The 14,430-nt window shown below is 36.0% G+C and overlaps 1 protein-coding gene across 6 annotated transcripts in view; it reads left to right on the forward strand.

Moving 5' to 3' along the window:
• Positions 1-14,430, forward strand: part of RFX3 (regulatory factor X3) — a 293,286-nt gene that overhangs the window by 56,588 nt on the left and 222,268 nt on the right. Inside the window, exon 2 of one of the 6 annotated variants that reach the window (XM_036854085.1) lies at positions 140-213. The exons of 4 other annotated variants lie outside the window; for them this stretch is intronic. In XM_036854085.1, coding sequence (XP_036709980.1) covers positions 180-213 — 34 coding nt within the window. In that variant the 5' untranslated portion in view covers positions 140-179. Of the gene's footprint in view, positions 1-139; positions 214-2,452; positions 2,530-14,430 lie in introns of those variants that run through there. One more of the 6 variants, XM_036854089.1, reaches the window with a different exon arrangement.

The following is a 14,430-nucleotide window of genomic DNA, read 5'->3' on the forward strand; positions in this document are numbered from 1 at the left end:
AGCTTTATAGTGTGAAGAAAGTTTAATTATATCAAACAATACATGTAATCTCCTTATTATAGGAAAAGTGATTAAATTGAATTTTCTTATTACTGATTTAAACTATCATTTAAAAATGCAATTCTCAATCTGTTTTCAGTCCCAGCACAGTTGAAGAATGTAGCACAGTTGCATCAGTAATGATGGCTCACTCAACGGGGAGCGTCTCTCTGGGTGAGAATAAGTAATATTTTAAAAGTCCTCCAAGTAATTCTGATATGGTGTACCTCCTTTCCATTATAAGTAACAAATTTAAATCATAGAGTCCTAGAATTTTATAGAAATTAGTGTTATTAAGAGATTATGATGATTAAAATTGAATCTAGTAAGATTATTTTGTTTCTTAAGCAAGTTACAGTGAACCTTTTTAGTACTTTTTCTATAAGCTTACCAAAGTTTTCAAGACATTTTTATTCCTATGTTTTTTTCTCTAACCAGATTAACCATTTTTAACTGTACAGTACAACACGTTAACTATATGCCCATTGTTGTGCAACAGAACTCTAGAACTTTTTCAGCTTGCAAAACTGAAACTTTATACCTGTGAAGATTAATTCTCCTTTCTCCCCTCCCCTCAGCCTCTGGTAACCACCATTCCACTTTCTAGGACTTTTACTATTTTAGATATCTCGTAAACGTAGAATCATGCAGTGTTTGTGTTTTTGTGACTGTCTTATTTCGCTTAGCATAATGTCGTCAAGGTTTATCCATGTTGTAGAATATGACAGGACTGCCTTGTTTTTTAAGGCTGACTAATGTTCCATTGTACAGGCATACCTCATTTTATTGTGCTTTGCTTTATTGTGCTTCTCAGATATTGCTTTTTTTTTTTTTAACAAATTTGAAGGTTCGTGGCAACCCTGCATTAAACAAGTCTGTCGGTGCCATTTTTCCAACAGTATTTGCTCACTTCCTGTCTTTGCATCACATTTTGGTAATTCTTCCAATATTTCAAGCTTTTTCATTATTATTATATTTGTTACGGTGACTTATTTTCCTATTGCAAAAGGTTATGACTTGCTGAAGGCTCAGATGATGGTTAGCATTTTTTAGCAATGAAGTTTTTAATTGAGGTTTATGCATTTTTTTAGACATAATACTATTGCACAGTTAATAGACTGTAGTATACTGTAAATGTAACTTTTATATGCATTGGAAAACCAAAAATTCATGTGACTCACTTTGTTGCAATATTCGATTTATTAAGGTGGTCTGGAACCAAACCCTCAATACCTCCCAGGTATACCATTTATCCATTTATTTATTTATTTAAAATTTATTTTATTGAAGTATAGTTTTTTTCAGCTCTTTTTTATTGAAGTATAGTTGATTTATAATGTGTTAATTTCTGCTGTACAGCAAAGCGATTCAGTTATACATATATATTCTTTTTCATATTCCTTTCTATTATGGTTTATTACAAGATATTGAGTATAGTTCTCTGTGCTATACAGTAGGACCTTATTGTTTATTCATTCTATATATAATAGTTTGCATCTGCTAATCCCAAACTCCCAATCCATCCTATCCATTTATTTATTGATGGGCATTTAGGTTGCTTCCACTTCTTGGCTATTTTGAATAATGCTATATTGAACATGGGTGTACAAATATCTCTTCAAGATCCTGTTTTCAATTCTTTTGGATATATACCCAGAAGTGGGATTGCTGGATCATTTGGTAATTCTATTTTTAATTTTTTGAGCAACCTCCATACTACTCTTCATAACAACTGTATCATTTTACATTTCCACCAGCAGTGGACAAAGGTTCCAATTTCCCTGCATCCTCACCGACACTTGTTATTTTATGTTTTTTGTTTTGTTTTGTTTTGTTTTATAGTGGCCACTCTAACCACTTCTAGGTTATGTTAGGTCTTTATTTACTCCTAAATCACTTTCTAGAGAAACAGAATAGCTACTTTAGGAGATTTCCTATAATTATTACAAATCTTCACACTGCTCCCTGATCTCAAATACTAGAATACTAATTGGGGCTAGTGTTTTAAACATATTAGATTGAATGTGTAAAACTGGACATTTGAATTCCTTCATACTTTACCAGATATGATCCTCTTTACTTTTGGAATTCATATGATACTACGTTAGACATCACCACCTTATAAGGCAACGATAAAATGCTTTTGTCACTACCTGTAGTTTCTAAAATGGTAAGCGTGCTTTAATGGCATCATCATAGTGGTGATTGCTGTTACTGGGTGGCTTGCCTGCTCTTGTTTCCAAGCAGTCCATAAATGCCGTATCTTCGGATGCGTTTCTTCAGTGTATACCTAATGTGCTTCTCTGACGCTCTCTGAACATGGTTTTCTCCATTTCACTTACCCTGTTGCATCTTCACGTGAATCTTTCTGTCATCCATTCTCCACAGATTTCTTGCCTAAGTGGGGTTGTGTTGCCAAAAACTTTGCTTCACTGATGGTAGACCAGCTCTCTTCCAGTGCCCTATATTTGATGAGCTAGCCATTTAATAGTAAGTACAGCTTATGGATGATGCTTATGATCATATTCAAAACAGAAGATATAATGCTCATAATCCATCTACTCCTCACAGCTGAATAAATTTGGGCATTTTCTATTTTGTGGACATGTGGATTGATTGGGAGCTCAGCGTTGTTTCTAACTTGTCTTTGACTCTTCCAAATATTATACTTCAATGTTATAAGTTTGGGGGAAAAAAAGCCACTTTGAATTTGGGGGCAGATCTGTATTCAAGTCTTGACTCTGCCGCTTGGTTGACTACCTTAAGATATGTTTCTTATCCTCTCCGACTCAGAAATCTCATATGTAAATTGCAGATAGTGATACGTAAACTTTTATTTTAAATGCTTCATTGATATAGTAAGCTTGTGTTTTTAGGAAGTTTTTTAACCAATTCTATCACGTTAGAATTTTCCTCTTACAAATAGTGAAGGTGAAGGGATTTTTAGACTGGTAATACTTTTATAACCCGTATCTGACAGGAGATCTCTTCTGATGAGTTTGGTTCTCATAGTTTGTCCATTAATTGAAAAAAGTCAGTTAATACAGATCATAAAAGATGATGCATACATCCCACTAACATTTTAATTCAAAGCATATAAACAGACTGTCTTTTGATTAGGGCCAAGGCCTTTCCTTATAGTATGAGTTTGCTGCCTGGAGCAACAAGTCTTTCTTAAATCTATATTTATAACAAATCATTTCCAGTTTACATTTTGTTTCTCTAGATTAAAACTATAGAGAATTGAAAAGCAGTGGTTCTCAAAGTGTGGTTCCCAGACCAGCAGCATCAGTATCACATAGGAGTTTCTTAGCATGCAAATTCTTTGGTTTCACCCCAAACCTACTGAATCAAGCTAAGAAGGTGGGGCTCTGCAATCTGTTTTCACAAGGCCTCCATGCTAAAGTTTGACAGCCACTATTCTATATTTTATGATTTCCACCAGTTTTTATATTTCTCTTACCCTTGCCTATGTCAACAGCACTGTTCTGTAGTGACTTGCCTTCATCAAGTCTTTCAAAGCTTTTGACTTAGTTTTTAAAGATACATTAGCTTTTGTTTTTGCTTTCATTGTTTATCTAATATGTAATTAAATTTGTTAATTACAGTAACAATGAAACTCCCCTAATCAGCAAATACTACTGATTTGAGGAGAAGATATACTCAGCATTAGGGAGCAGAAGTGAGGGGCACACCAGAGAGTAGTCCACATGCCGTGAGTTTTCAGCACACCACGGGCATCTGTCCGTATGGTTGCAGAGGAAGTGGAGAGTGTGGGTTCAATTAGCCAGTTGGGTAAATGAGCTTGGTCAAGAGAGCTTCTCATATTTATTTTTCTGTGTAAGCTTACAAATTTCTCTGATCCTTACCTTTATAGCCCTTAATTCAGTACTTCTGTGTTAGACTTCTGTCTGTTGATCTGTAAGTAGTCTTCTTGCTTAGAACCTGGAGTTTGAAGTGTGTTTTTGATAACTCATAAATCTCTTAGGTTGATGTGGAGAAAGCAGAGAACCCACCCAGCAGCTCAAATGGAAGATGTGTACCTATTTTCATTGACACTGAGCAGGAAACTGCATAGCAGCTAATACTTGAAGTAGAAAACAGATAGAAATGTTGTTTCCTAGCCTGAGACTGTAACTTTTTTGCTCCAGTTTTTAGTGCCTACTTTGATTTGGGAGAAAGCAGTCATGTGTGGGGATAGTTCAATTCAATACATCACGATGGCCATTCCTGCCGAAGTGCAGGTGAAATATTTGCCCACCATTGAGATACAAAAGGGGTTATGTAAGTCAGTCTGGAATCTGGCCTGCTGAACTGAAAACAGTGCCGTTTGACAACATTCTGGATGGCGTTTTGATTGAGTGGCTTTTCTAACTGTATGTTTTAATTATTTTTATATTTTTAGCCACATTGCTGATTTCACAAAGAGAAAGGGGGTAAATAGCCTGTCTGTATCACCTCTGGATCGTATTGTTGCTGCAATAGTTGGGTCATAGTACTGCTATGAAACATGATTAGAAAACTACCTAATACAAAGAAAATAACTATCGTATAACAGTATCAGGATACTGTGACAGTGGTCCAGTAAAACAGCAGTACTAGTCCCACTGAAGTTCAGATGCAGATTTGATATTTGTTTAGCATTCATTCTTGAGTGACACAGTGACCCAGTCATTCCACTAACAAAACAATTGCTGCTATAAATCTGATTAAAAAAAGAAGTGACTTGCTTAAGACAGACTGAAGTTTTGTTAAAAATAGGCTCAAAATCCACATATTTTATGTGCGTAGCATAAATTGTGAGTCTCTATTTAAATTCCACTTTGTTGTCTGGAGAAGGGTTTAATAAAAGCAAGGAAACTTTAGTTTCATGCCAAACTAAAGTAAAAGGAGAACAAAAATTAACAGATAATAATTATCGAATAAGTTTTGAATGGTAACTGTAGACTAATGATGTATAACTGTTACATCATTTTATTGTTACAAATATTCCTCTAGAATGTTATTATCTAAGTTTTATAGATGGGTAAAATGGATTAAGAAAACTGGTGCCTTGCCCAAGGCCATGAGCTAGGATTTGAACTGTGGCAAAGCCCAAGCTTTTAAATACTACTTTACACCTTAATATCCGGTGCTTTAATATTCCTGGTCTGCTTTCAAAAACTTCTCTCTTCCTGTCAATTCCAGAGATAACATTCAATAACTTGACAACAGTGACCTTTCTAAACAAATATAGAGTGTTACAGAACTAGGTGGCCCAAGATTATATTTTATTTTTCTGGCTCAAAATAAATTCCCTGCTCTTGGAATGATAAAGTCCAAAAAAGACCCTTCTGTGTCCCAGGACTTCATCAGGCCACATGGCCAGCTAGTGCCCTTTTTCATGAGCCAGTCACGAATACAGAGCCTTATGTCTTTATACTGTAATTTAGATTAGGGCCTAATAAAAGGGCAAGAAGCTGCTTTACTAAATGAGATCATTCTGGCCTTCCGAAATGGCAGTGCATTTGGTTAGAAAGAGTCTGAGGAATTAATGACAGAAAGGCAGTACTACTGTCTGGCCTGTTCAGTGGATGTAAGCAAGGAGAAGGCTGATTCATAATTTAACAGACTCCCAAATTAGGCATCTTTTTTTCCATTGGGATTCAAGTAGGATTTTTTTCTAGTATTAGAAACCTTGTTCTTGATCAGTCAAAATCTGGGTGGAAATCTTTTTGACAGTCATAGACAGATATCTTTGGAAAATAAATTCTGTATTGGAAACATAAGTTATGTCATATGGAAGCATAAACATGATGCTTTTATGAGCTCAATTACATTTAGTAGATTTCAGATTTAGAGAGACCAGGTTACACAGGGTAGGCATAGAAATGTTTCAAAGATATATTAAAGCCAACTTGTAATTGACAGTAAAAGTTACAGTGACAGTCACTGGACGTGGAGTCAGGAGGCCTGTGTTTGAGACTTTTCCGTTACTCTGAAGGATCCTAAAGCAAGTGGTTTAAATTCTCTGTGAGTCTCAGTTTTCTCATTTGTAAAATGAGGCCAGAAGAATATTACCTGCCTTGTTTCATTACAGGGTTGTTCTGAGGACCAAGTGAGGGGGCATGTAACAAAGCTATGGCGATGTATAAAGTTACGGTGGCATCTAGTACATAATGGGAAGTGTCCTCAGTTGTGAGTAGGGCAGGCCTGCATTTGGAATTGCTCTATTAGTAGTTTGGTGATTTGTGCCAAGTCACCACAATCTTGAACCTTATTTCTCTCACCAGTGTACAATAATAATCCATCTCACAGAGTTGTGAGTGTTACATTAGTTGTAGATGCTATTTTTAAGTTTTTATAAAATAGTGATCAACCAGGAATTATTATCTTGAACAGATTTCAGAAAGTTAGAAAAGAAATAGCCACAGGCTTCTTATCTGTTCCCAAATATCTTAGCAATATAAATAATCCAAAGAATATTAGAATGTTAGTGCTAGAAGGACCCTCGAAGGTCACCTATCTTATCCTCCTCATTTTAAGACAAAGGATTGCCTCCTAATCATATTTTTGTCATTTCTGCTGTGTATATGTGTTTGGATAACACTGTCACCAGTATCATCAGTTGTAAAGGATGGCAACCATCACTCAATCTTGATAGATACAGATTTCTAAAAATGTAAAGCCAGAGAAGAATTCTGCTTGGAGGTAGTATTGTGTTATGAAAAGAACCTGGGCTTTGTTGTCCAAAGTTACGATGGAATCTTGATCCTGTCAATTACTAGTTTGGGAACAGTGGAAAATTTACTTAATGTTTGGTGTAGCGTAGCTCCTTAACTATATTATTTCTTTACCTATCACACAGGCCATGTCTGTGTCTATACCTTAGCCATTTCCACATGTGATTCTTGGATCTGAGATGAGTTTGCTTTTTATGCTGTTAACGGTTCTTGACCTTTTTCGTCCTTGTCTCCTACAAATACAATAGTGATTCCTTCAGATGGAAGGGGGGAATTGTAGCAAATCAGAATCTTGGAACTGTGGGTTAGGTGAAGTTAGAAAAGACTTCTCCTTAAGGCTGGTTTAGGAACTTAAACATGAAGCTATTATTTTTAAAACTATAATTCTGTTAGGCCATTTGTCAAATTTTTTCTTACGTGATTGAGTTTCAATTTATCTGTGTTGGTTTTGCTTATATTAGGGGTACATGTGTTTAAAAAATTCATTAGACAGCTAAATGGGCAGTGTTTTAATACGGAATTTTAAAATACTATTAAGTGTATTCCTGTGAGAAGACCTCTTCAAAAGAAATAACAAGAAAATAATGTTTTATCACTGAAAACTCAGTAAGAGCAAATGTAGAGAATGTTTATGTTTATAATTAAGAATAATGACCTTTGGCCTTCCCTGGTGGCGCAGTGGTTGAGAATCTGCCTGCCAATGCAGGGCACACGGGTTCGAGCCCTGGTCTGGGAGGATCCCACATGCCGCGGAGCAACTAGGGCCGTGAGCCACAATTACTGAGCCTGCGCGTCTGGAGCCTGTGCTCCGCAACAAGAGAGGCCGCGATAGTGAGAGGCCCGCGCACCGCGATGAAGAGTGGCCCCCGCTCGCCGCAGCTAGAGAAAGCCCTCGCACAGAAACGAAGAGCCAACACAGCCAAAAATAAATAAATAAATAAATAAATTTATAAAAAAAAAAAAAAAAAAGAATAATGACCTTTGAAAACTTTTAAGAACATACTGTTAAGAGATTGCATAGTTTATATATTGATGATAATAAGCTTGGGGTTTTTTTCACTTATTAAGAGTATTCTTTTCATTCTTATTTGATATCCAGGAAATATACAAGTTGATCCTTAAATTTGGAAAAAGAAAATTCAAAACCAATTAGCTGTTCAATTCTAGATTCTAATGGACTAGATTGAAAAATGGAACATTGGTAGATAAAGACAACATTATACAACATAGAAGCTGGTGATTTCAGTGTGAATTTTCTGTCATTTATCAGCATTTTAACTTTGGAACGTGTTTTTCTTTCTTTCCTTTTGTTAATTAAATAAATGGCTAAAATTTCTCCTTTGATCATCTTAATGTAATTTCATTGCAACCACTAATCTGTGGGGTTTCAGTTGAATTTTTTTAATATGAGTTTATGTAGAGAGGCTTTATATCTTTCTAAATTTTGGCTACGCTAATTAGAGAACGGATATTACAAAAAATTGGCAGTCAGTTTTTTGAAATATTAAAATGAATTGGTTAAGAAAAGGGATACAAATGTTTAGTGTTACATTTTTCAGCTTGTTTTTACATTGTCCTTCAGAATGTTTAATATTTTGTAATGAGATTTCTTCTTGCAAAAAGAAAACAATCGGGCAAAAATATGAGAAATGTTTTCAGTTGTCCAAGGCTAATGTTGACTTAAATAGGTCTAGGTCTTCATGGTTGACAGCTGCAGATAATTAGCTTTTCTTTCTTAACAAAAAAAGCAAATGGAGCTGCGAGACATTCATTGCCTTTTCTGTCATCATCATAATAATGTATGTATTTAACTTCTGCAGTTCCTTAAATTGATTTAGTGCTAAGCTGCCTACATTACATACAATAGGAGTGACAAGTGAAAGCTGCAGCACATATTTGCGTGGCAAAAGGGAGCAGTGATTGACAGCAAAGTTCCTCTCTACAAGAATTAGCAGTGTTTTGGAGCTCAGAAAGGGCCAGATACACAATTCTTAAAACTGTAGAGCAGATTCACGAAGTGAATTTTAAGAAGTGATTGCCACTTGGTATATTTGAGTGTCTCTGTTCTTGGCTCTGGGTGAGGGGCACAGACGGACAGAATCTCACCTGACTGCCGAATGTGAGGAAGTTTTTTTTAAGCATATTAGTATTTGTAATTTAAGATTGATACTTCCAAATTATAGATCAAATTGTGACTGTATTCAGTAACTGAAAATTTCCTTCAACTCTAACTGATTCACCTTATTTGAAGAAGTCAAATAATACATCTATTCAAATGAGGATTTTAAGACTGTAAATCAAGCTGTTCTTCAGTGAAAATATCCATTTTCACATGTTTCTAAAACTTGAGGGATCATTTTTGGAAAGGTAATTGTGTAACGCTTTGTGATTTCTTTTGACCAGAGAGTGGCTAAGTGTGATCATCTTTCAAAAGTACTCAAAATATCCTGCAGTTCCTTTGTTTGTTCGACAGAAGCCCAGAAGCTGTGGTTGAAAAGACAGTTGGTGATTGCTGTTGAATAATGGTCTGTGAGGAGCCTAGAATACTGGGCTTCATACAATACCATGGAAATGCTTTTTGTTTTGGTGGCAACACCTTGTATGCCTGTGGGGTGGAGGGGAGCCCTACATGTCTTTGTACATTGGCAGCCTCTAATGGCCATTGCAAAGTGTAGCATTGACCTCTGTTCTTTCCACTTCGGGTTGCATATGGTTTTATTTGAGCTCAGCTCTCACTTTTTTGTTAATCCCTTTTAAAAACTAGTTTATCTGTTGGATCTCGAGTTATAGTTATTTTAAGAGCTACTAGTCCAATATTGTTGTCTGTAAACTAATATAAAGAATGGAAATCTTTAGAATTTTGGGAGAAGTTATGAATATAACCCTGCCCTGAGAAATAACTTCCATCTAAGAAGTAAGATAGATTTTAAAATACTTTCTCAGTTGCACGCCTTTGATTAGGGATTTACTTGTTACTGGCAAATAAGTCTGATCCCCTGAAAGAAAGCCTTGACTCAGTGATAGATTTAATTAAACACATGTTCATTTGTTCTTTAGTTTTAGGTGTACCAACTATTTTAGAGGTTTACAGAAAGTGGGTGTAAACTCTTACTGGGCTTTATGATTGTAGGTACCTCTGGGGATTGGTGGAGGGTCTAGACTGTTAAGTATAGACAGTTACAAATATCTGTAAATAAAGTATCCAATTGCAGTAAACCCTGGGTCATTCTGGTTTTAGCAGTAAAGACTTAAATTTTGTCTGACCTAATATCTTTGTGTTTGGGGAATAATTTGACCACAGTAGGTGATTTCCTCAACAAAACAGATCTGTTTATTGATATTTCAGTTTTATGAGTGGCTCTACTGGTCTCCTAATTATTTATTTTTTTTGAAAGACATTCTTTATATGCTCTTTTTTTAAATTTTTATAAATTTATTTTATTTATTTATTTTTGGTTGTGTTGGGTCTTCATTATTGCGCACAGGCATCCTGTAATTGCGGCGAGCAGGGGCTACTCTTCATTGCGGTGCACCGGCTTCTCATTGTGGTGGCTTCTCTTGTTGCGGAGCACGGGCTCTAGGCATGTGGGCTTCAGTAGTTGCAGCACACGGGCTCAGTAGTTGTGGCTCGCGGGCTCTAGAGCACAGGCTCAGTAGTAGTGGTGCACGGGCTTAGTTGGTCCGCGGCATTTGGTATCTTCCCGGACCAGGGCTCAAACCCGTGTCCCCTGCATTGGCAGGCGGATTCTCAACCACTGCGCCACCAAGGAAGCCCACTCCTAGTTATTTTTGAGTCTCTTGGCATTTTCTTTCTTTCTTTTTTTTTTTTTTTAAAGATTTATTGATTGATTGCTATGTTGGGTCTTCGTTTCTGTGCTAGGGCTTTCTCTAGTTGTGGCAAGCGGGGGCCACTCTTCATTGCGGTGCGCGGTCCTCTCACTATTGTGGCCTCTCTTGTTGTGGAGCACAGGCTCCAGACGCGCAGGCTCAGTAGTTGTGGCTCACGGGCCTAGTTGCTCCGTGGCATGTGGGATCTTCCCAGACCAGGGCTCGAACCCGTGTCCCCTGCGTTAGCAGGCAGATTCTCAACCACTGCGCCACCAGGGAAGCCCCCTCTTGGCATTTTCAAATAAGACACCTTGTTGAACCTTTTTATATAGTCTCATAGATACTGACTTTCATTCCTATTGCTCCCACTTATTCCTGGATTATTATAGTAGAGTACTAGTTGATCTCCTTGCTTCCATGTTCTTTGCCTTCTAATTCAACTGATACATCATGGGCATATGTATTTGACTAAAATACTGCTTTTATCACATCATGCTTTAAAAAAAATGATTTAGTGTTTTCCTTAGAAAAAGAGCTCAATAGTATAGAGAACAGAGCAAGAAAGGAGCACTGGGCTAGGAGTAGGAAGATCTCGGTTTTTTTTTTTTTTTTTTCCTCCTTGTCTCTTGCTGTAGTACCTTAAGCATAAAAATATACCTTCCTAAGCCTCTGTTTCCCCATTCTATAAAATCATTTGTTGTGAAGATTGGTTGAGATAATGTATGTGAAATTGCCATGAGCTCTGTACAACTCTATTACTTTCATTGCTACAGAGTAAAAAGACCAAATTCCTAAGACTGGAATTTCTTTCCAAACAGCTCCATGTCTGTACTGTGCCTGACATATAACAGGTACTCAATAAATGTTACTTGGGTAAATGAATCCTATCTTTCCAACCTTATCTTCTACTTCTCTCTAATCTTCCAATTCAGGTAGGTAGTCTCTACTTTCTCCATCGAAAATGTTGTTCACATAGTCACATCTGTGTCAGCCTCATGTTCACTCATCTTTTTCAAACCCATTTTTCAGGAATGATCAAGTCCCTCATACCTCATTCTAGTCCATGTTTGCTTTCTTTTCTACCCTAGCAGTCTTCCTGTCTTTATCACTCATCACTCTATTTTGGCATATATATTATCTTGTATTATTACTAAAAGTGTCCTGTATGTATGCCTTCTCTTCCCAGTGTACTGTAAGCTCCTGCAATACAGGAATGTTAGCTTTGATTTTGTAGTTACTCTTTCAGGATATTTTAACGTGACTTGTAATATATTCAAATTGATATATCAATAAGTATTGTATTTGCCAGGAGATAAAGTTTAGGACTGGCAGGATTGGCAGGTTGTTAGAAGTGAGATACTAAGATGCTGGCAGACCACTGATACTCTGATTTATAGAGTAAAGACTTCAGATTGTAAGGGCTTTGGGAAGGTTCCCCTATGGGGCACATAATGACCTACATGTTATTATATTAGTTAGAGTCTTCTATTTTAATAAAGTGTCCTTTAAAATATAGATGTCTTGGGGCTTCCCTGGTGGTGCAGTGGTTGAGAATCCACCTGCCAATGCAGGGGATACGGGTTTGATCCCTGGTCCGGGAAGATGCCACATGCCGTGGAGCAACTAAGCCTGTGCACCACAACTACTGAGCCCATGCTCTAGAGCCCGTGAGCCACAACTACTGAGCCTGCGTGCCGCAACTACTGAAGCCCGCGCACCTAGAGCCCATGCTCTGCAACAAGAGAAGCCACCACAACTAGAGAAAGCCATGTACAGCAACGAAGACCCAACACAGCCAAAAATAAATAAATAAATTTATTTTAAAAAATATATAGATGTCTTAGTTAGTAAGCAGGTCCTCATGTACTTATATAGTTTCTTTGCAAATATAAATGAAGTGAAAAAAGGCATAGAAATCATAGGGATGATACAGTGACTGACTTTTCCACTGATAACCTTTTGGGGTTTTTTTTAGCATTTGCATTTTTACTTATTCAAATGAAACAAATTGCATTTATTTCTTGGATAGGTAAGTTACTGTATGTCTTCAGTATATATTTGATTGCTTTTATCTTAATTGGTTTTATTGAGGCATAATTTACCTCAATACAATTTGATATACAGTTTGATGAGTTTTGACAAACTCAGTTTTTTAGTGTACAATTTGATGAGTTTTGACAAATGTGTATGGAGATGTACCACTATCACATCAATATGTAGAACTTTTACATCACCCCAAAAAGCTTGTTCATGACCTTTTATAGTCAATCTTTTACCTCGTCCTCAGGCTCCTGGCAACCATACCTCTGCTCAATGTCATTGTTGTCTTGTCTTTCCTAGAATGGAATCATACAGCATGTAGTTTTTGTACCTGTTTTTTTTTTTTTTTTTAGATTGTACTTGTATCATGTAGTTTGTTCCTTTTTATTGCTGAGACGTAGTTCATTGTATGGCTATGCCACAATTTGTTTATTCTGTTTACTAGTTGATGGGTATTTGGAGTGTTTCTAGTTTTTGGCTATCATGAATAAAGCTATTATGTACGTTTGGTACAGGTATTTGTATTAGCATATGTTTTTATTACACTTGGGTAAATGAGTAGGAGAAAGATTGCTGAGTCATTGATAAGGAAATACTTTAACGTTGTAAGTAACCACCAAACTATTTTCTAAACGTACCATTTTGCACCTCCACTGGTAATGCATGAGTTCCAGTTGCCCTGCATCCTTGATAACACATAATATTGACGGTGTCTTTAATTTTAGCTCTAGTTCCAGTGAGTATGTAGTAGTAATTTATTGTAGTTTTAATTTGTATTGCACTAGAATGACTAATGATGTTGAGCATCTTTGCATATGCTTATTGGTCATTTGCATATCCTCTTTTGTAAAGTGTCCAGACCGTTTACCTACTTCTAAAAAATCATGTTTTTTGTCTCCTTATTGAGTTATTTTTAGATATTTACATATTTTGGATACAAACCCTTTATCAAAAATATGTTTTGCAAATTTTCCCCCTCACACTGATGTGCTTGCATATTCATTTTCTTAAGGGTGTCTTTTCAAAGAACAAAGGTCTTATTTCGATGAAGTTAATTTATCATTTGTTTTCTTTGGGCTTTTTGTGGAGTATTAAAATTTTTGTCTAACCTAATGTCATTTAATTTGTCTGTTTTCTTCTAGGAGTTTATAATCTTCTCTTTAGGTTGTTGATACATTTTGAGTTAATTTTTACATATGGTGTAAAGTAAGTTTCATATCTTTCCATATGAGTATCCAATTTTTTCAGCACCATTTGTTGAAAAGACTAATTTTTTCATTGAATTACCTTGGCATCTTTATTGAAAATCAATTGATGATATTTGTGTGGGTGTATTTGAATTCCAATTTTTTTATTATTATCTTTATGTCAGTACCTTATGTTCTTGTTTACTGTCGCTTCATAGTCTTAAAATTAGGTAGTATATGACTCCTCTCATTTTGTCTTGTGTTTCAAAATTGTTCTGGATATATTAGGTCCTTTGCATATAAATTTTAGAATTAGCTTGTCAAATTCCACCAAAAAATTCCTGGGATTTTGATTGGAATTGTATTAACTCTATAGATTGATTTCAGGAAAATTAATATCTTAACCATATTGGGTATTATGATCCATGGACATGACATATCTCTGTTTATTTAGGTCTTCTTTAGTTTCTCTTACCAGTGTTTTTTAGTTTTCAATGTATAATTCTTGCATATCTTTTTTTCTTAAGTTTCTCTCTAGGTGTATCATATGTTTGATACTTTTATACTAGCATTGCTAGTACTGAAGTATAATATGGCTGGTATTGAAATATATT

The sequence above is a fragment of the Balaenoptera musculus genome, chromosome 6 (genome assembly GCF_009873245.2).
Source record: "Balaenoptera musculus isolate JJ_BM4_2016_0621 chromosome 6, mBalMus1.pri.v3, whole genome shotgun sequence".
NCBI classification, from domain to species: domain Eukaryota; kingdom Metazoa; phylum Chordata; class Mammalia; order Artiodactyla; family Balaenopteridae; genus Balaenoptera; species Balaenoptera musculus.